The 22,074-nt window shown below is 42.2% G+C and overlaps 1 protein-coding gene across 3 annotated transcripts in view; it reads right to left on the bottom strand.

Moving 5' to 3' along the window:
* Positions 1-22,074, bottom strand: part of RFC4 (replication factor C subunit 4) — a 24,415-nt gene extending 2,341 nt beyond the window's left edge. The window contains exons 1-8 of one of the 3 annotated variants that reach the window (XM_030932538.1): positions 22,004-22,074; positions 21,208-21,288; positions 12,232-12,374; positions 8,944-9,022; positions 5,197-5,276; positions 2,299-2,418; positions 742-885; positions 428-548 (exon numbers count right to left, since the gene is read on the bottom strand). In XM_030932538.1, the coding sequence (XP_030788398.1) occupies positions 428-548; positions 742-885; positions 2,299-2,418; positions 5,197-5,276; positions 8,944-9,022; positions 12,232-12,374; positions 21,208-21,267 (747 nt within the window). In that variant the 5' untranslated portion in view covers positions 21,268-21,288; positions 22,004-22,074. Of the gene's footprint in view, positions 1-427; positions 549-741; positions 886-2,298; positions 2,419-5,196; positions 5,277-8,943; positions 9,023-12,231; positions 12,375-13,886; positions 14,164-21,207; positions 21,289-22,003 lie in introns of those variants that run through there. The other 2 variants (XM_010389722.2, XM_030932549.1) reach the window with 2 other exon arrangements.

The raw sequence follows: 22,074 nt of genomic DNA, 5'->3' as shown, positions 1-22,074 counted from the left end.
TGAAAAAATGTTCCATATTTATCCCATTTCCTTGCTCACATAAAGCAAATTCAAATTATGGTTAAATTCTGTTATAATTAATAAGGGCCTTATGTTTCTATCAATTTCAGGGAAGTACTGAAGTATGAGCTAGAAGACTAAAATCTTGTCAGCATGCAGAGATTTATATTGCAGATTTTGCATTATATGTATGAAATCCACCTCAGTTTTGGGTCTTTGATATATTAAAAGTAATTAACTCAAAAAGTAATAGAAAAGCTAAACCTTGTAATTCCTACACATTTCAATTGTTGCCCCTTTAGCTTAAGTTTGTCTGAAGAACTGGCATCAGGGTTGAGGCAACACATATTTAAATCTTTCAGGGTCTCTTTATATGCATTCATCGAAGGAATTAGTAACTCTAATAATTGTAATAATTAGTAATTACCTCATCACTAATTTTGACATTTTCCTTCTCAGCAATGTCTAGTAATCGCTGCTGTTGAATTTTATCTGACAGAGGCTTGAAGCGGAATTTTGAACATCTAGAGGTCAGAGGTTCAATTATTCTGTGAAAGATGAGAAAAACCAAGTTGGTGTCTAAAGAAAGAATTTCCCCAAAAGAACTCATTTTTATCAAGAACAAATCAAGATTGAATGGGGGAAAAATGAACGTAGCCTTGAAAATTCTACATTTCCTTTCCCTAATTGGGTTATGAAAATGAGGCTGCCTAGCATCTGTCTTCAGGGCAATATACATACCGACTGACATAGTTACAGATAAGACAGAATCGGGTGGTTTTAGACTCCTTCTCCATGGTACGTCTTAAAGCCGCCTGAGCAGCTGAGGTCATAGAATCTGCTTCATCCAGAATCACAATCTTAAAAGGTGGACACGGCTTCCCACTGATTCAGAGAAACACGTAAGAGTTGAACATTAATATGTATATTGGTTTTAACAGCTTTGTTGAAATATACATACCATACAATTCACCCATTTAAAATGTACAATTCAGTGTTTTTCTGTATATTCACGAAGTTGTGCAACTACTACCACAATCTAATTTTAGAACATTTTTATCACTAAAAGAAACTTTGTACCTATTAGGAGTCACTCTTCTTCCCCCAGTCTTTCCCAGCTCTAGGCAATCATTAGTCTACTTCCGTCTCTATAGATTTGCCTATTCTGGACATTATATGAATGGAACCATATAATGTGCAGTCTTCTGTGGCTGACTTCTTTCACTTAACATATTTTAAAGGTTCATCCATGTTGTAGCACGTGTTTGCTTCATTCCTTTGTACTGTCAAATACTATGGCAAACGGATATGCCACATTTATTCATCCATTAATCAGCTGGACATTTGGGTTGTCTCCATGTTTTGGCTGTTAGGAATAATGCTGCTATGAACATTTGTGTACGTTTTTGAGCAGATATGTTTTCCAAGAGGCTGCACCATTTTACATTCCAAACAGCAATGTAGGAGGTTTACCATTTCTCCACATCCTTGTCAATGCTTGTTATTTTCTGTATTTTTTTATCATAGCCATCCTAGTGGGAGTTACATGGTATTTCAGTGTGGTTTTGATTTTCATTTCCCAAATGGATAATGATGTTGATGAGCATCTTCTCATGTGCTTATTAGGCATGCATATATTCTTTGGAGAAATGTCTACGCAGATCCTTTGCCCATTTTTTAATTGGGTTATTTGTTTTTATTACTGAGTTTTTAAAGTTCTTCATATGTTCTAGACATAAGTACTTTTTAGATATATGATTTGTATTTTCTCCCATTTTGTGAGTTATTACCTTCTGCACACTGATTTTTGGTAATCTGCCATTAAAATTTTTCTCCCACCAAAAGTGGCATTAACATAATTGTATGAAAATTATACCAAGAAAACAGATTTCAAGTATTAATGGTAGAAGGGATCTCAGAGTCTTTTAGTCCACCTCCCAGTCTTCATTTCACATAAAAATAAATTAGGTGCTATAGAGGTTGTGACTGATTGCACCATCAATTCAAGGTGGATATCAAAAATTAGTCATTCACTTTCATAAATTTTTAAATGTGCTCATGTAAATTTTACATATATGTTTAGGTACCACTAATGTAATCCTGGACCTTTGCCACCTAAGGAGCATAAATAGTTGATTAAATCAGTTTACCTCAGGCAGGATAGTCTTCTAACATGAAAAGGGAGTTGACAATTTGGCAGAAATACACTTGATCTTAGCCATAAGGCTGAGGAGCAATGGCAGAAACACATATTTAAAATAATACATGCTATGGAGGAGGGAGGGCACATTTACTTACTCTGAACGACTTCCCGACACAGTTAACTGAGCAAAATTTTTCACTTTCTCTCGAACTACTTGTATTCCACGTTCATCAGATGCATTTAACTCAAGAACTCTTAATCGGAAAAGTTCAGGTCTATCTCAAAATGAAACAAATATGAAACATAGAGCACAAGTAGGCTTAAATCACATTTTAACATTTGCACACTTTGCAGATGTTTAAAATCCACTTAGTAAACAATATGGATAGAAGGCACACAATCACTTTTGTATTCTTTCTCGGCAGAGTGCTGCAGTTACCATTTTGGCTTTTTCCGTGCATTTAAAAAAATGTAGACATTATTACATAAAATATACAATTTCTTTTCTTTTTATTTTTTTGGACACAAGGTCTTGCTCTGTCACCCAGGCTGGAGAACAATGGCATGATGATGGCTCACTGCAGCCTTGAACTCCTGGGCTCAAGTGATCCTCCCACCTTAGCCTCCCAACTAGCTGGGACTATAGGCACATGCCATCACACCTGGCTAATTTTGTTTACTTTTTGTAGAGGCAGGGACTCATTATGTTGCCATGCTGGTCTCAAGTGATCCTTCCACCTTGGCCTCCCAAAATGTTGGGATTACAGGTGTGAGGCACCACACCTGGCCCCACATATAAAATTCTAAATCGATTTTCCACTTAGCATGTATAATAAGTATCTCGGCATGTTATCAAAACCACTGTAAATAACATTTTAACAGTCGTATGATATTCCATCCTGTGACTGTACCATCATTTACTTAACATTCTTCTATTGTTAGAATCTAGTTTTAAATGTTGTAATTTTAAACAATGTTAGAACATAGCACATTTTAAATTATTTCCGGATGGGTGTAGTGGCTCATGCCTGTAATCCCAGCACTTTGGGAGGCCGAAGCAGGTGGATCATGAGGTCAGGAGTTCGAGACCAGCCTGACCAACATGGTGAAACCCTGTTTCTACTAAAAATACAAAAATTAGCTGGGCATGGTGACAGGCGCCTGCAGTCCCAGCTACTCAGGAGGTTGAGGCAGGAGAATCACTTGAACGCGGGATGCAGAGATTGCAGTGAGCCAAGATCGCACCACTGCACTCCAGCCTGGGCAACAGAACAAGACACTGTCTCAAAAATAAGTAAATAAACAAACAAATAAATAAATAAATTCCATAGGGTAGTTTGCTATATGGAAACTTACTAGATTAAGGAAAATAAATGGATTAAAACATGAGCAGGTTTTTAAAGTGAGTTTTAATAAAAATTACTAAAAGTAATATATGCTTACTGTAGCGAAATCTGAAAAATCAAAAGAAAATAAAAGGGCACACTGTCAAAGCACTGTTTTGAAACTTCCCTCTAGTCTTTTACACACACACAAACACACACACATTTTTAAATAAAAAACAAGAGTTGTGATTTAGTTTCATCTCTATTTTTCCTAATCAGCATGGTATCCTAAGCATGCTTATGGACATAAACATTTACATGCATCTATTTTCTATTTTAAAACCACAATATTAAATATGAAATTCACTGTTAAAGTAAGTTCTTTAAAGACAAACATTATTTTACAAAGAATATAGAAAAAGTTGTATAATCTGGACTGACCTACTCTAACTAATAATAAACAACTGTTAAGGCTGATTCAGATTGGTTCTATCTGATTGAGTTGTAGAATAATCAAAAAAGTTCTTTTATAATTTTACTGAGCATCAAAAGTTGCTGTCAAATAAAATATTAGGCACATAGCAGCTTCTCCGTTTGTCTTTTACATTTTGACATAACTAATAATCCTTACACATTTGGTGATTTCAGTGGCATCTTTTTTTTTTTTTTTTTGAGACCGAGTCTCACTCTGTCACCCAGGCTGGAGTGCAGTGGCATGATCTCGGCTCACTGCAACCTCCACTTCCCAGGTTCAAGCGATTCTCCTGCCTCAGCCTCCCGAGTAGCTGGGACTACAGGCGCATGCCACCATGCCTGGCAAATTTTTGTATTTTTAGTAGAGATGGGGTTTCACCATGTTGGCCAGGCTGGATTCGAACTCCTCACCCCAGGTGATTCACCCGCCTTGGCCTCCCAAAGTGCTGGGATTACAGATGTGAGCCACTGCGCCTGGGCTATTTTCATATGTAGGATTTCAGATATTTCTATCAGTTGTATGTCTAATATTAATTCTGGAAAAACTCAAGACAGCCTTTGTTATGTTGGCGCATGTTTCATGTATATCAGACCCAGCCCACTACACATCCTTTAACTCTAGGTAAAGGGCTCCTCTAGAATGGCTGGTTAAGCCAAGATGGTCAATCTAGGAAGAGGAACCTAAGAAGGTGACTCACAGGAAGATTTTCTGGTGTACCTGGAATCATACTACATCAACTACCACTTATGCTCAGGAGACCTGAGGCAAGGAGCTGGCCTGGCCACTCCAGAGTCACAGCCTAAGAAGTCTAGAGCAGGACTCAAGAATGGACGGTGCAAATAGTACCATCAGAAACAGCAGATTCTATCATACAGCCATACAGATGTAAACACAATCATTAAGAGGGTTATAAAACTATCAGCACAATTGGACATTAATTGGACCCTCTGGACTCCAAAATTATAACGGAAAATTTAAAGAAAGGGATGGAAAAAATCATAGGCTCCCAGTGTTGTAGTACATTCAAACACGTGAATAAGATTCAGAAGGAAGGTTACAAAAGATGCAGGCAAGCTGGTTTCTTCAGGGGAGCAAGGGAGGAACAAAATGGGCTCATGGGATTTTTAAAAATCAGAAATAGAAAGAAAACTGTCCTACAGAAAACGAAGTGCAAATTTTTAGAGGGAAAAAAAGCAGTATCAGAGAATTTTGGTGTCAAATATTTTAAAAAAAACAGACTGATTTCAACATACCCAAAGAGTTCTCTAGCTGCTGCCAAAATAGTGGATGTTTTTCCAGTTCCAGGTGGTCCATAAAACAAGAGATTAGGAAGCTGTAGAAAGTAAATTTATTTTTAATAAATGGTATTCTGGCACAAATAGATGAAAAGGAAGATTGAAAAAACTGTCTGTGGAACAGCGCAATGACTTCTCTAATAGGGCACATAACTTCTAAGTTTAAAGATTTCTTAATATAACTGACATCATAGTACTGACAGATCTAAATCCTGCTTTTTCATATACTACCACTTTTTTCCCCAAGTGTCTTTTTAATCTCTTAAGCTGGACCAATATTTATGCCTGCTCTATAGCTAATCCACTTAGGTGAAATTTTCAAAGCTGGAATGAGAAACCTTTTATTTCTAAAGGGAATCTCAGTTTCCTATCCCACCTCTATGCTCAAGATTAGGTAAGATTTTATATTATACAAAATGTCAGTGGCTTCAAAGGGGAAGCAGACCAAAAGAGTAATGGGATTTGGCCAAAACTGAGGAAAAAGGACTAAAAAAGACATAATTAGGGCTTTGAACGAGCAGAAGTACCAAGAATAGAAATATTAACAAAAAATACAAAACTAGACATACATTAAATGCTAGGCACTGTCCCACATCATGATTATGTACTCTGTAAGGATGCTTGCATGTATCAGGGACAATTCATTAGAAGAGGAAAGGATAAGATTAAATAACTAGCTACCTTCTTTTATACCTTATATCTAGCTAGTTTGGTTCCTATCAAGCAGTCGATTGATCTAAGGTGAAAATCAGTAAGTCAACTAAATTCTAATGAGCTCTGCTATGAAACTGTACATTCTTCAGTATGTTCTTTCACGTAAGGAAATCACTGTACACAGGAAACTAGGCATTAGAGTTTGTTTCCACTCTTGCCTAACCCTCCCTCTTCCTGTCCATTCATTCTCTACCTAAATCAGATACCACTCTGCTTGCTACTTAAAACTATTCCACTTAGAAAAACAAAAACAAACAAAAAAACCCTCAGCTTTTTACCATGGCCTAAAGGACTTCCATGATCTGCCTGTCACCCCCTTCACCTTCCAGGCTCCAGCTTACAATGGCCTCTAACAGCTTGGCACTTTCTGGCCCTAACATACGTTGTTCCCATGACCTGGAGTCTGATCCTCTTCTTTCTGCCTGGCCAACTCCTAATGCATTACAAATCAGAAACCATTCAGTCTAAAGGAGGTCTCTCCTATTATCTCATTAGTCTTTGTTGCATTTTGCGTTGGTTTATTGTTATTTAACTGTGGGGCTTAATTGTAAAATGCCTGCCTACTTCATTAAAAGACCAAGAAACTTATTTGTTCTATTCACATCTGTATCCTAGCATCTATTACAGTAGTCAATGTTGGCCAAATGAATGAATAAACCAAGATATAGACAAATATGTTAATTAGAAGACTATTACTGTTACATTCATAACATATAGCTTATAGTACAAACTATGAGATTCATAATTTAAAAACCTCCTAGTCCTCTTAGTAATTAAGGTCTACAACTATTATTTTGATCTGTGCATCCCTTAACAATGTAATGATTCATCCAGGTTAACTATCAGATAAAATAATTTAAATTCTTTGAAACACGGTAAACTTATTAAACCTTACATTATACACTAGTCTAATATATATAGTACATTCAAGAACTGTATGTGGAATACCAGTTCTTAAAAGAAAATCAATTTCTGAAAAAATTATCTTCTTATAATTCTTTAAAACCTTTCTTTTTCTTTTCTTTCTTTTTTTTTTGAGACGAGTCTTGCTCTGTTGCCCAGGCTGGAGTGCAGTGGCACCATCTCGGCTCACTGCAAGCTCCGCCTCCCGGGTTCACACCATTCTCCTGCCTCAGCCTCCCAAGTAGCTGGGACTACAGTAAAACCTTTCAAAGTAAATTGAATGAATTGTTTTCCTTTACTCTTTTGAATTAAAAAAACTATTTCACCTCTTTACAAAAGTTAGTCTGAAAAGATGTACAAAATATTAAACCGAAGTTCTTACTTCAGCCTCATAAATTACATGGCATAAAGTCAAGAACTAGATCTTAGGCTGGGCAGGATGACTCACACCTGTAATCCCAGCATTTTAGGAGGCCAAAGTGGGCAGGTCACTTGACATGGCTAAACACTGTCTCTATTAAAAATACAAAAATGAGCTGTGTGTGGTGGTGCATGCCTATAGTCCCAGCTACCTGGGAGGCTGAGGTGGGAGGATCACTTGAGCCTGGGAGCAGAGGTTGCAGTGAGTTGATACTACACCACTGCACTCCAGCCTGGGTGACAGATCAAGACTCTGTCTCAATTGAAAAAAAAAAAAAAAGACCTGGATCTTAATCTCACTACATTTGCTGAAGATACTAGTAATTAACTTAGGTATTATCCTGCAAACTGTGTAATTACTACGCAACTGCAATTAAAATGGTATATACTGTTACCAAGATATACAAGCAGAATATATCAAAAAATAAAATGGCATACTATTATAGAATTAAAAGGTATAAGAGTATTTGTGTTATTTATTTTTTATTATTTATTTATTTATTTTTGAGACCAGAGTCTCACTCTGTCACTCAGGCTGGAGTACAGTGGCACGATCTTGGCTCACTGCAACCTCCGCCTCCCAGTTTCAAGTGATTCTCCCGCTTTAGCCTCCTGAGTAGCTGGGACTACAGGTGTGTACCACCAATCCTGGCTACTTTTTCTAATTTTTGGTAGAGATGGGGTTTCACCATGTTGGCCAGGCTGGTCTCGAACTCCTGACCTCAAGTGATCTTCCCATCTCAGCCTCCCAAAGCGCTGGAATTACAGGTGTGAGCCACTGTGCCCGGCCAAAAAGGTATGAGTATACGAATCAAATCAAAACACATACTGGTAAAGAAAAAGATTCTAAATAGTTTTATAAATTTAACTTCTTTCAAAATGTGTACTGTAGTAATATAATTTCAGCAAGAGAATGATGGCAGCAAAACCCAAAAGAACCTCTAATTAAAAGCAGCCAGATTGAGAGGAAGGAAGCAAATCTTGAAACTAAAGCAAAAACTACATCCCACTTCACCACTTTACTGAGCTGTTGAAGCACTTTGGGCATTCATTGTAACACAACTTTAAGTTGCTAATTCTCCACATGGGTTTATCTTATCTCAGAATAATTTACAATGCAAATCATTCATGGACATTTTATCCCCCACCCCATATCACAGCAGAAGAGAGTGCTATAAGCAGAATTCAAAGCTCTGGTTTTTTTTGTATTATAGGTCAATCCAAATCCTAAAGTTAGTAAGCAATTATACTTTAGAGGTATCTCTGGCTCTTCTTTATAGCACATATTACTACCTAGAATTATTTATTGGTTTACTTGTTTATTCCCTCTTACCAATAAAAACCCATGAAAAAGGGGCATAGTTCATCTTGTTCTACGTTTTATGTCTTGTTCTATGTCTATGTTTCATAGCCTGTCTTAATTACTATGACTTTTACTTGAATACTGTGTAACACTGCTATGTAAGATTAAATAGGAGATGCTCAATAAATATTTGAACTAATTATCATTGTACTAATTATCATATGTACTAAGCATCATAGTTATCAAGGACCTACTGTACATAGAGCATGATATTTAATGAAGGCTAGAAGTTACAAAGGAAGAAAGAGGGTGAATAAATTAAGTCTTAAATATCCCAGTGACATTAAACACCATTTGCAACTCACATCGGCTCCTTCTAAAGACTTTTTCAGCACTGCAACCACTTCTTCCTGGAAAGCAACTTCATCCACACATTTTGGGCGACTTGCAGGGTGGGGAGGAGGAAAGAGGTTATTTAGTATATTATAGTAACCACAGAAAACTCTCAAGTGTTCCTTCTACTAAAATACCAATGACAACTCTCAAACATCAGCAATGAAATGAGAAACTTTTTCATAATTGGAAATAGGTGGAAACCCCATTTGTTTTTACCATAAGCAAACACATCCTGAAAGAGTGAAATAATGTTTTACTTCCTATCTGCATTGCTTCACTCTGTTATATCCACAAAAATTAAGCAAAAGGATTTTATTTTATACACTACAAACACTAATTAGAAATTAAAGTGGGGGATCAAGACCATCCTGGCTAACATGGTGAAACCCCATCTCTACTAAAAATATAAAAAACTAGCTGGGCCAGGCCGGGCACGCGGCTCACGCCTGTAATCCCAGCACTTTGGGAGGCGAGGCGGGTGGATCACGAGGTCAGGAGATGCAGACCATCCTGGCTAACATGGAGAAACTTTGTCTCTACTAAAAAATACAAAAAATTAGCCAGGCGTGGTGGCAGGTGCCTGTTGTCCCAGCTACTTGGGAGGCTGAGGGAGGAGAATGGTGTGAACGCAGGAACCAGAGCTTGCAGTGAGCTGAGATCGCGCCACTGCACTCCAGCCTGGGTGACACAGCAAGACTCTGTCTCAAAAAATAAATAAATAAATAAAAATTAGCCTGGCGTGGTGGCAGGCGCTTGTAGTTCCAGCTACTCAGGAGGCTGAGGCAGGAGAATGATGTGAACCCAGGAGGCGGAGCTTGCAGTGAGCCGAGACTGCTCCACTGCACTCCAGCCTGGGCGACAGAGAGAGACTCCGCCTCAAAAAAAAAAAAAAAAAAAAGAAGAAATTAAAATGGGGCTGGGTGTGGTGGCTCACACTTGTAATATCAACACTTAGTGAGGCTGAAGCAGGTGGATCACCTGAGGTCAGGAGTTCGAGATCAGACTGACCAACATGGAGATACTCTGTCTCTACTAAAAATACAAAATTAGCTGGGCATGGTGGCGCATGCCTGTAATCCCAGTTACTCGGGAGGCTGAGGCAGGAGAATCGCTTGAACCCCAGATGCAGAGGTTGCAGTGAGCCGAGATCGTATCACTGCACTCTAACCTGGGCAACAAGAGCAAAACTTCATCTCAAAAAAAAAAAAAAAAAAAAAAATTAAAGTGAACACCTGCTTAGAAAGCATTAGTTGCCGGGCGTGGTGGCTCAAGCCTGTAATCCCAGCACTTTGGGAGGCCGAGACGGGCGGATCACGAGGTCAGGAGATCGAGACCATCCTGGCTAACATGGTGAAACCCCGTCTCTACTAAAAAATACAAAAAAAACTAGCAGGGCGTCGTGACGGGCGCCTGTAGTCCCAGCTACTCGGGAGGCTGAGGCAGGAGAATGGCGTAAACCCGGGAGGCGGAGCTTACAGTGAGCTGAGATCCAGCCACTGCACTCCAGCCTGGGCGACAGAGCGAGACTCCGTCTCAAAAAAAAAAAAAGAAAGCATTAGTATTGGTTGGATGCATACGTAGCTCACGCCTGTAATCCCAGCACTTTGGGAGGCCAAGGCAGGCAGATCACCTGAGGTCAGGAGTTGAAGACCAGCCTGACCAACATGGTAAAACCTCATCTCTACTAAAAATACAAAAATTAGCTCAGTGTGGTGGTGCATGTCTGTAATCCCAGCTACTCGGGAGGCTGAGGCAGGAGAATCACTTGAACCCAGGAGGCAGAGGTTGCAGTGAGCTGAGATCATGCCATTGCACTCCAGCCTGGGTGACAAAGCGAGAATCAGTCTCAAGGAAAAACAAACAAAAAAAAACCAAAAACACAAAAAACATATGAGGGCCTTACTCGGCCTATAAATAATCTGTAAACATTGGTAATTACTGAGGCTACATTCAACCAATAGTTACAATTACTTGTGGTAGTATCACTTAGATGACTGACATTATTTATTTATTTTAGACAGAGTCTTGCTCTGTCACCCAGGCTGGAATGCAGTGGCCTGATCTCAGCTCACTGCAATTTCTGCCTCCCAGGTTCAAGTGATTCTCATGCCTCAGCCTCCTAGGTAGCTGGGATTACAGGTGCCCGCCAACACACCTGGATAATTTTTGTTTTTTCTTTTTTTAGTAGAGAGGGGGTTTCACCATGTTGGCCAGGCTGGTCTGGAACTCCTAGCCTCAAGTGATCCTCCCACCTTGGCCTCCCAAATTGCTGGGATTATAGGATTACAGGCGTAAGCCACCTAGGTGGTGACTGACAATTTAAATGCCAATTCAAGTGTTGTTTAGACAAAAATGTATGAGCTAACCAAAACTGAATTTCCAGGGCTGGCTGAAACCCCCTCTCTACTAAAAATACAAAAAATTAGCCAGGTGTGGTGGTGGGCACCTGTAATCCCAGCTACTCGCGAGGCTGAGGCAGGATAATCGCCTGAACCCAGGAGGCAGAGGTTGCAGTGAGTCGAGATCATGCCACTGCACTCCAGCCTGGGCAACAGAGTGAGACTCCATCTCAAAAATAGCAATAATAGTAATAATCTCCACCTATTGTAATGAAAACGGGGAACAGATTACATATTTGGATTTAAGTAGAACTCCTGGCTGGGCACGGTGGCTCAAGCCTGTAATCCCAGCACTTTGGGAGGCTGAGGCGGGTGGATCATGAGGTCAGGAGTCTGAGACCAGCCTGGCCAATATGGTGAAAACCTGTCTCCACTAAAAATACAAAAATAGCCGGGTATGGTGGTGGTGCCTGTAATCCCAGCTACTCAGGAGGCTGAGGCAGGAGAACTGCTTGAACTCGGGAGGCGGAGGTTACATTGAGCCAGAGATTGTGCCATTGCACTCCAGCCTGAGTGACAGAGTGAGACTCCAACTCAAAAAAAAAAGTAGAACTCCTGACCAAGTATTTATAGCCAGTTTACTGAAACTTGTTTTCTTCACTTTTGTATCCCAGTCCCTACAATGGAAGCCTCTGCTTATAGAGATCTCAGTTTATCTACAAAATAAGGAAATTAAACTAGATTATTCTCAAGTAACTTCAGTTCCAGGGTTCTATGACTTATATAACCGGGTGATTTTTTCAAAGCCAACTTCTAAACAGAACACAGTATTCCTCCATAAGTTTAAAACAAAAGTGATCAGAACTGGCTAGAGAGATAATTTATTAATTATTTTAACAAAGACACAAGTGTTCTTACTATTTTTCCACCCAGGGAACGGGTTTGGCTTTCTTGTTCTCTCCGCTACTTCCCGCAGTGGCAGCTACTCCTCGATCCTTGGTCAGCAGGGATTTAGTACTGATGGATGTGCCTTTAAGAAATGCCTGCATGGTTACTTCACCCTGGTCAGGTGCAAGACAGAAAAAAAAAAAAAAAAAAAGCTTTTATCAAAACCATTTTGGGAATCAGCACCATAGGAAAGTGGGGTGGGGGGAGAACCATTATGAGAAAGTACAGCCTGAAAACACACTTAGCCTTGTGCAAAGGTGTTACATAATAAAGGACATCACCCCATGACCTAGAACACTCTGACTGCACCGTATTGAGGGCTACAAGGACAGAAAAGTGGTCAAAGTCCTTAAGGAACTTAGAATCTATTTATAGTGCAGGAGTTATAGAACAAAGATCATATGTCACAAAAATGTTTAATGGGTTCCAAATGCATTGATAAATATGATGTCGCTCATGACCAAACCACATGGGCCTCCATGGTTTCTTTCACAGTCACGGGCCTAGCTTTAGCTCAGACCCTGAAATGGACTCTTCAGCAATTAAAGGTGCTGTGCTTGCCCCACAAATGAGAACCTTCACTCCTTTACTTGTCAGAACTCACTCAAAGACCTTTTTTGGTGGTTGTTTTTTTTTGAGACAGGGTCTCATTGTTTTGCCTAGGATGGAGTGCAGTGTCACAATCATGGCTCACTGCAGCCTCGACATCCCAGGCTCCTGTGATCTTCCCACTTCAGCCTCTCCAGTAGCTAGGACAACAGGTGCGTGCCACCATCCCCGGCTAATTTTTTTAATTTTTGGTAGAGACAGGGTTTCACCATGTTGCCCAGGCTGGTCTGGAACTCCTGGGCTCAAGTAATCCTCTTGCCCCGGCCTCCCAAAGTGCTGGGATTACAGGTGTGAGCCATTGCGCCTGGCCAGGGACCTATTTTAATGGCAGAGTCAATGCCTACCTACCTTCAGAGACTTTCTGTGGGGAAAGGAAGGTGGGGGACTCTGTTGTTAAAATAGAAACAGCTGTTTTTCTCATAACACACTCACTTGAAGAAATCAAAACAATGCAGAAAAGCATGAGGGATTTAAGAAAGTAATACAAAATCCCACCCAGAAGGTAACTATTTCTAACATGCAGGTAAACATTCTTCCAGGGTGTTTTCAGGGATAAAAAGCATCATTAGCTTGCCTGAAAAATCCCCAGTTAATTCTATTTTTTTTCAATGCTACAAGCCCTGGTGCCGAGAACAGTGCCTGGTACATGGTAGATGCCCCATAATATTTGGTGAATGAATTACCATCTATGACACCCGGTTTCCTTTTCTGTTAAAGGAGCTAAGGCCTATTCCACAGGACAACTGAGTTAAATAAAAGAATGTATGCAAATACATAGTTCCTTGCTTGGCATATGGGGATATGCTCAATAAAATAAAATAAATTGTTAATATCTATTGGCAGCCAAGGTTTTTATAACGTTATTGGATTAGTCTATCCCTGCCTCGGGCTGTTAAACACTAATACAGCCCAAAGCCGGGGTCTGCAGGATGCTGTCCGGAACCACCCTTTCACCAATGGGCGCGGCCAGGGCATGAAAGGGCGGCTAGGCTGGGGCCCCGAAGGAAGTGGAAGACCTCACGGGGGCATCAAGGGCAGGAGTGGGGAAGGCGAAGTGGGCTTGCAATTCTTTCAGCCGGTTACCAGTCAGCCTGACTTCTCGTGCAGGTCACCGCCGCCGGCTAGTTCCTGAGGTTTCCGCGATACAAAAAGGACAAGATGGTCTCAAAGTCTTCGTTCCGTTCCCTAATCTGAGAATAACGGGCCCAGGAGACTTGCGATCACCGCTATCCCCACAGGCCTCAGTTCCCGCCACGGAACGGCGAGCGAAAAGCAGGTCGGGAATACGCCGGTAGGAATACGCGAGCACGTAACGCGTCACTTCCGGTCCTGGGGCGCGCTGCCAACGGGGAGACTTTGCACGTATATGGTTTTATTTAAGCAGGTAATGAGCCAGCCGGACTTTCAGGGAGAACTGGACTGGAACAGGCATGGCCTAGGAGGTGTCCCTGTCCCGGTGCATTGCTCCCACTTGAGACGTGAGCGCGACCCTCCCCGAAGGAGTAGAGGTCGCGCGGGCACGGCGCTGGGGCCGCTTACCCGGCAGGCTCAGCAATCAGGGCGGGGCAGCGGCGCGCGGGCCTCTGGAGCCCTGCGGGTCCACCGAAGGTCCCGAGCCCGCTATCTTCGTAGGTCCGGGCCTCCGGACGTGCAGGTCCCTGTCCTTGTCCTGCTTCGTCGCAGAGCAGAACGCGTGTGCTTTAAGGGCAGAGACATCTGAAGATGCCTTGCCTTGCCCTCTTGAGGGCACGTGGCTTTTACTTCTAATAGTGTCTGCCTGTTGTGGAGAGGGAAGACCATGGAGCTGTGGACATCTGTTATAATTCCTGAGCCCCACTTAGAAATCTGGAAGTGCAGGCGTTCAATAAAAGTTAAAAGATCGATAATCATGTTTAGCCCCATCAAGGTTCATGCACTGTGGCTTCTAGACAGGTGACGGACACCACTGCTTTTATCTCTTCCAAGTACTTGGTTTAGTCTGAAATGCTTCTTAATCCTATTGAAACCTGACCCTTCTCAAAGGCCACCTTCTCTACAGGCCTTTACTAATTACTAACCCATAAGGTTGATCCGGGTCTTCTTCAAATGACTTATTTGGCACAAACCCAGCATGATATCCATTGTTAACTGCACGTTTCTTTCATCTTGCAACAAATGCTTACCGAATGTCCACGCACTGTGCTAGATGCCTGCAGATACAGCAGGGAAAACGCTAGAAGATGCCCTCAGGTAGCTTTACAGACTAGGAAAGTGACAGACAATGTGATGTGTGGTTATGCAGAGGAAGTAGGGGGCTGTGAGAACTTGTCATTCTCAAGGTAGTGAGTTCTTGTTCCTGGGAGATTGGATTCGTTCCTTGATCCTGAACTTTCCAGCCTCCAGAACTGTGAACCAATACATTTATGTTCATTATAAATTACCCAGTGTGAAGTGTTCTCTTATAGCAGCACAAAATGGACTAAGAGAGTGGCCTTTCACAACACTATTCAATATTCTAACTAAATTTCTCCCAGAAAACAATTAGGTTGTTATGAGATAGAAAATGAAAATATAAATTAGGTGTAGGCAAATGGAAAAATCACCTTACATATCAGTTGGTGTGTTGAAAAATCACCTTACCATATCAGTAGGTGATATGCTTGCATTGCCACAAAGAAATAGCTGAGATGGAGTAATTTATAAAGAAAAGAGGTGAACTGGCTCACAGTTCTGCAGGCTATACAGGCAGCATGGCACCAGGATTTGTTTCACTTCTGGGGAAGCCTCAGGGAGCTTTTACTCATGGCAGAAGGCAAAGGGAAAGCTGGCATCTCACGTGGTGAAAGCAGCAGCAAGGGGGTTGGGTTGCGGGGGAGAGGTGCCACACAACTAGATTTTATGAGAACTCACTCACTATTGTCAGGACAGCACCAAGCCAGGAGGAATCTGCCCCCATGACCCAGACACTTCTGACCTGGCCCCACCTCCAACGCTGGGGATTACATTTCAACATAAGAAGTGGGCAGGGACAAATATCCAAACTGTATCAGTTGCACAAATCCACTATTCAGTTACCAATACAGAACCTCATTTACAGGGTCCCATGTGAGCCTGGCATTGTGCTCTAGGTTGTGGGCAGAAATCAAAAGCATGACGTTTAGATGAAGAGGAAAATAAAAATCGATACATGGTAGTCCCCCATTATCTGTGGGGGATGTGTTCCAAGACCCTCAGTGGATGCTGAAACCATGGCTAGTAATGAACACTGCATATGCTATGTTGTTTCCTATACATACATACCTCTGATAAAGTGTAATTTAGAAATTAGGCACAGTAACAGATTAACAACAATAAAACAGAACAATCATAACAACATCCTGTAATGAAAGTTCTGTGAATGTGGCCTCTCTCTCAAAATATCTTACTGTACTGTACTGTCCAGTTAATATTTTTTGTTTGTTTGTTTTGAGATGGAGTTTCGCTCTGTTGCCCAGGCTGGAGTGCAATGGCGCGATCTTGGCTCACTGCAACCTCTACCTCCTGGTTTCAAGAAATTCTCCTGCCTCAGCCTCCCTAGAAGCTGGAATTACAGGTGTGCACTACCACACCAGGCTAATTTTTGTATTTTTAGTAGAGACAGGGGTTCACCATGTTGGCCAGGCTGGTCTTGAACTCCTGACCTCAGATGATCCACCTGCTTCGCCCTCCCAGAGTGCTGGAATTACAGGCATGAGCCACTGTGCCCAGCCCCATTTAATATTTTTGAACTGTGGTTCACTGAGGGTAATTAAAACTGCAGAAAGTGAACTGCAGATAAGAGGGGGCTACTGTACATAAATCATTGTAACTAAAAGGCCCAGAAGTATTGTCCCAGTTCCCTTCTTTTACAGAAGTGCAGACAGGGAGTCAACTTCATACAACTTGTTGACAGTAGAGCTGAGTCTCCTGTGCCTGGTGCACTAGCAGGGTCTGATGATACATCATGGTGAGTGATGCAAAGAGCAAGGGCTCTAAGAATTTAGCCGGGATCCACAGTGGATGGTGAGGCAGCAGGAGCCAGTGCCTAAAAGGGGATGAGACTCTAGGAGCAGAATGCAGACTCAGGGGTATCCAGGCAATGGTGGGAGGGTTGTGTCCGAGATTCCAAGATCAGAAATACTGGGAATAGCAGTACCTCACATCTGTCTAGCACTTTACAAAGCTCTAACACATAAATATTATCACCTCAGTTCATTCTTACACCACCGTATAATACCTATTAACCTTGGGAATTGTTAAGCATAATAATCCTATCACTGGGCAAAGCATAGAGGGACTTCAGGGCCATGGATGAGAGGAAGGACACTGGGAGCCAATGAGGGGTATAGAGAGAGGGCCTCTCAGAGACAACCAGGCAGAAGAGGACATTGTACCGGGTGTATGGAGTCAGCTAGGGCTTGGACAGGGAAGAGAAGAGTGTCACTGATGGGTGAGACACAGCAGCACAAGAAGCCGAGGAGAGAGGCAGGCACTGAGGTTTGGGACAAGCTCCTCAGCTGTGGCATGACTACCTGTGATCAGGAGGTGCAGGGAGACTGTGGGGAAAGGTCAGGCCCCACCCAGAAGAGTGCAGGGGCAGGCAGCAGAAAGGGCGGGAAACAAGGCAAAGCCCCAGTCCTGGCAGAAATCAAGGCCACTGTCCCATCCTAGCAACTGGGCAACACGTGCCAGTCACATCAGTAGCAAAAGGTGGGCCCAGGAACCTTGAAAATCACAGAGCTGCCTTGAAATGAGCACATTCAGTGATGATCTGGAGCCGTCTGGGAGAGTCAGGGATAGGGGTGGATGGAAATAAGACTTGGGGCAGGTAGGCCTCAAATATTGGGCTGAAGGGTTTGGCTTTTGTGCTGTTGCAGGCAATGCAGAGCCCCTGGAGGCTGAGCTCACACATGGCTTTCTTTGTAGACCTGAGACAACACGCGAAAACGCAAACAAAGAATATGATCACTGTCCTGGGGATGTGTGAGTTTTCCTCCACAAACTTACATGGTTTGGGCTCATCTCTGTTCCCTTTGCAACATAGAAGATTGGAGAATTTGGTGGGCATACTGATACTGCCTAACTCAATATTAACAGAAGTTCTGGCTGTTAAAACTTGGTTGGACCCTAATCAAGGCATGCAGGGAACTCAGCAGGATGGGCTGGAGAAGTGGGAGAGGATGCCAGAACCAAGTGAGCAAGGGACTGAAGCAACTTTTTCTGAATGTATGAACGAAAAGAAGACCAAATATATACATGTAAATACGTGGTAACAGCATTTTATGTGTGGTGGCCTAGTTCCTTTAATACTTGCTTACTCAAATAGGTGTATATATAAAATAAGTTAAAATTGTTTTCCATTTGAGTGTTGATTTTTTTCCTTTCAACCTGAAATAAGTCTTTGTGTGAAACATGCAAAAATTGCTGGCTTGGGTAGACACTACACACACACACACACACACATTTTAGAGACAGGGTCTTACTCTGTTGCCCAGTGCAGTGATACAATCATAGCATATTACAGCCTTTAACTCCTGAGCTCAAGCAATCCTCCTGCCTCAGCAAAATGTTTTGAGAGTTCAAGCAGATTACTGATTTTCTAAGCTTACTATAAGGTATTTTTAATTTTTTTTTTTTTCTTTGAGACGGAGTCTTGCTCTGTTGCCCAGGCTGGAGTGCAGTGGGGCGATCCCAGCTCACTGCAAGCTCCGCCTCCTGGGTTTACGCCATTCTCCTGCCTCAGCCTCCCGAGTAGCTGGGACTACAGGCGCCCGCCACCACGTCCGGCTAGTTTTTTGTATTTTTTAGTAAAGACGGGGTTTCACCATATTAGCCAGGATGGCCTCGATCTCCTGACCTCGTGATCCGCCCGTCTCGGCCTCCCAAAATGCTGGGATTACAGGCTTGAGCCACCGCGCCCAGCCTAAATATTTTTTTTTTTTTTTTTTTTTTTTTTTGAGACGGAGTCTCGCTCTGTCACCCAGGCTGGAGTGCAGTGGTGCGATCTCGGCTCACTGCAAGCTCCGCCTCCTGGGTTCATGCCATTCTCCTGCCTCAGCCTCCTAAGTAGCTGGGACTACAGGCGCCCGCCACCACGCCCGGCTAATTTTTTGTATTTTTTAGTAGAGACGGGGTTTCACCATGTTAGCCAGGATGGTCTCCTTCTCCTGACCTCGTGATCCGCCCGCCTGGGCCTCCCAAAGTGCTGGGATTACAGGCGTGAGCCACCGCGCGGACCAAGCAGTTTCCTTAAGGCAACTCCAGCTCTTTCCGCCAAAATGAAATGGTCCTGAGATTTGCATATGCAATGTTTACCTTTCTTTTTCATTAAACGAGAGAGGGAACCAAAACAAAAATACAGTTTGACCATTTAAAATGTTGGGAGAAGAGCTGCCGCCTTGCTAGCACTATCTAGAGTGGCTCCATTCTGCCATCTAGTGGAAGGGAAAAGACAAATTCAGAACAAAAGACTTCCATCTTTAATTTACAAAGAAGTGTGTTCTTTTGTTTTTTGTTTTTTAAAGTTGGGGTCTTGCTCTGTTACCTCGGCTGGAGTCCAAGCAGTGTGATCATAGCTCAACAGCCTGGAGCTCCTGGGCTGAAGTGATCCTCCCACTTCAACCTTCCCAGTCACTGGGATTACAGGCATGAACCGCAGCAACAGGCTGTGTTTTCTGATTAGCATAATTTAAATTATCTACTAAATTTGCTTGTTAATAGATTCACTTTGTAAAGAAAAAACCACACAGTATTCTAAACACTAAGCACTAAAATGAAATTTCCCAAAACATTTATAAACTATGAATTTCAAAGATCTGCAGAGGAGAGAACGTTCTTGAGTTCTTATTATCATAATTTTCCTGCCCCTCCCTTTCCCATTTATATTATCCATTTCTACACATACTCTTTATGTTTATTTTGGCACATAGACTGGGAGTAACCCAAAGTCCCTGAGGATTATGTCTTTCCCAAAATATTGAGCAAAATCAGTGGGGGAATAAGACCATTCCATTCATTTTTCAAAAACGTACACTCACTTAAAATGTTGATGTATCCGGGCGCAGTGGCTCAAGCCTGTAATCCCAGCACTTTGGGAGACTGAGGCAGGTGGATCACAGGTCAAGAGATTGAGACTATCCTGGCTAACATGGTGAAAACCTGTCTCTACTAAAAATACAAAAATTAGCTGGGCATGGTGGTGCATGCCTATAGTCCCAGCTACTCAGGAGGCTGAGGCAAGAGAATCGCTTGAACCGGGGAGGCGGAGGTTGCTGTGAGCTGAGATCATGCCACTGCACTCCAGTCTGGTGACATAGTGAGACTTCGTCTCAAAAAAAAAGTTGATGTAACCAAGGTATTTGTTAAGGCCTGTGTGCTTGAATTCATTTTTTGCTGGTGTATGTATGCATGTGTTTCCTTTGTTTTGATTTCTGTGGACATTATCTGTGTATTTGTGATGATTTCCATTGTCTAGGATGAAGACATTGGCAGCCAAAACTCCCTGAAAAGTTAGTAACAGCAGCATACCTGAAGTGACTGGTTTTATTCTGAGGCTGTTACTCTTTTTTTGAAAGAGTCCTGCTCTGTCACCCAGGCTGAGTGTGATGACATGATTTTGGCTCACTGCAGCTTCGACGTCCCAGGCTCAAGCAATCCTCCTGGCTCAGCCTCCCAATGTGCTAGGATTACAGCATGGGCCACCATACCCGGCTAATTTTTAAAGTTTTTTTAGACACCGGGTCTCCCTATGTTGCCCAGGCTGGTCTCAAATTCCTGGGCTCAAGAGATCCTCTTGCCTTGACCTCCGAAAGTGTTGGGATTACAGGTGTGAGCCAACATACCTGGCTGGTTATTACTCTTATTACTAGCAAATGTTATTTATTGAGCTTCTATGGTGTACCAGACCCGTTTTTTTTGTTTGTTTGTTTTTTGTTTTTTTTTTTCCCCCAAGATGAAGCCTCACTCTATCTCCCAGACTGGAGTGCAACGGCACGATTTCGGCTCATTGCAACCTCCACCTCCCAGGTTCAAGAGATTCTCCTGTCTCAGCTTCCCAAGTAGCTAGGTTTATAGGTTCCTACCACTGCACCCAGCTATTTTTTGTATTTTTTTAGTAGACACAGGGTTTCACCATGTTGGCCAGGCTGGTCTTGAATTCCTAACCTCTGGTGATCCATTTGCCTCGGCCTCCCAAGGCTGGGATTACAGGCATGAGCCACCCTGCCCGGGCCAGACCCTGTTCTTGGTGTACATTTTGTTAATCCTTCCACTAAATCTCCAAAGTAGATATCATTGTCTTCACTTTAGAAATAAAAAAAACAGATGCTTATGACCACCTACTAGCAAATCTTGATGTGCCAGGGCCTGGTGGGGATAATCATTGACCGTCTGGCTGACCATTATGAGTCACAGTTTCCATTCCTGCAAAATGAGAATTTTTTGACTTAGGGGTGGGGTGTTTGCTAAGCTTTTTGCCGGATTCTAATTCTTCTGCTAGAAGCTGTGGGTTTACAGAGGTGGAAAAGATAGTCCTTCCACCAAACATATATTCTATTATATATATCTTATCTATATATATTATATATTCTATTATATATCCCTTCCACCAAAAATACATTCTTTTATATTAATAGAATATAAATCCAGGGTCAATGGAAAAGACTTAAGGGCAGACACAGAGTGGGATGTACTTTATGTTAGGAGAAGCCTGAAGGGACATCATGGCAGGCATTTGTGTGACCTCCCACAAAACACCCTCCTCTACTCTGTCCTCACTTGCTCTGCTCTTCCTTCCCTTTGTCCTTATTATTTCCTTTCTGCTTCTCTTTCTTTTCTGTCTCCCTCTGTCCTGCCCTAGAACAATGCCTTTCCAATTGTGGGTTATAACACATTATTAGTAGGTCGTAAAATCAATTCAGTGGATGTGGACCGGCATTTTACAAAGTGAATAGAATATAAATAAACTAATTAAAAGGCATTACTCATACTCAGGATAATACTGTTGTGTAAAATTTGTTTTAATATGTGTGTCAGCATGTGTACACTGTGTCAAGATGTAACACTTATATCCTATTTCAAGACCCTGCTGTAGACTAAACAAGGACCCCCATGGTGCTCCAGGCATCCCCACCCTCACCTGTGGCACCAGGAGCTACTGCTGTCACTGGCTCAGCTGGGTCCTGTGTCTTTCTCTGTGTTGTCAGGGCC

Source organism: Rhinopithecus roxellana, chromosome 1, assembly GCF_007565055.1.
Source record: "Rhinopithecus roxellana isolate Shanxi Qingling chromosome 1, ASM756505v1, whole genome shotgun sequence".
Lineage (NCBI taxonomy): Eukaryota > Metazoa > Chordata > Mammalia > Primates > Cercopithecidae > Rhinopithecus > Rhinopithecus roxellana.
The sequence above is the reverse complement of the archived record's forward strand: the minus strand, read 5'-3'. Positions and strand labels throughout refer to the sequence as shown.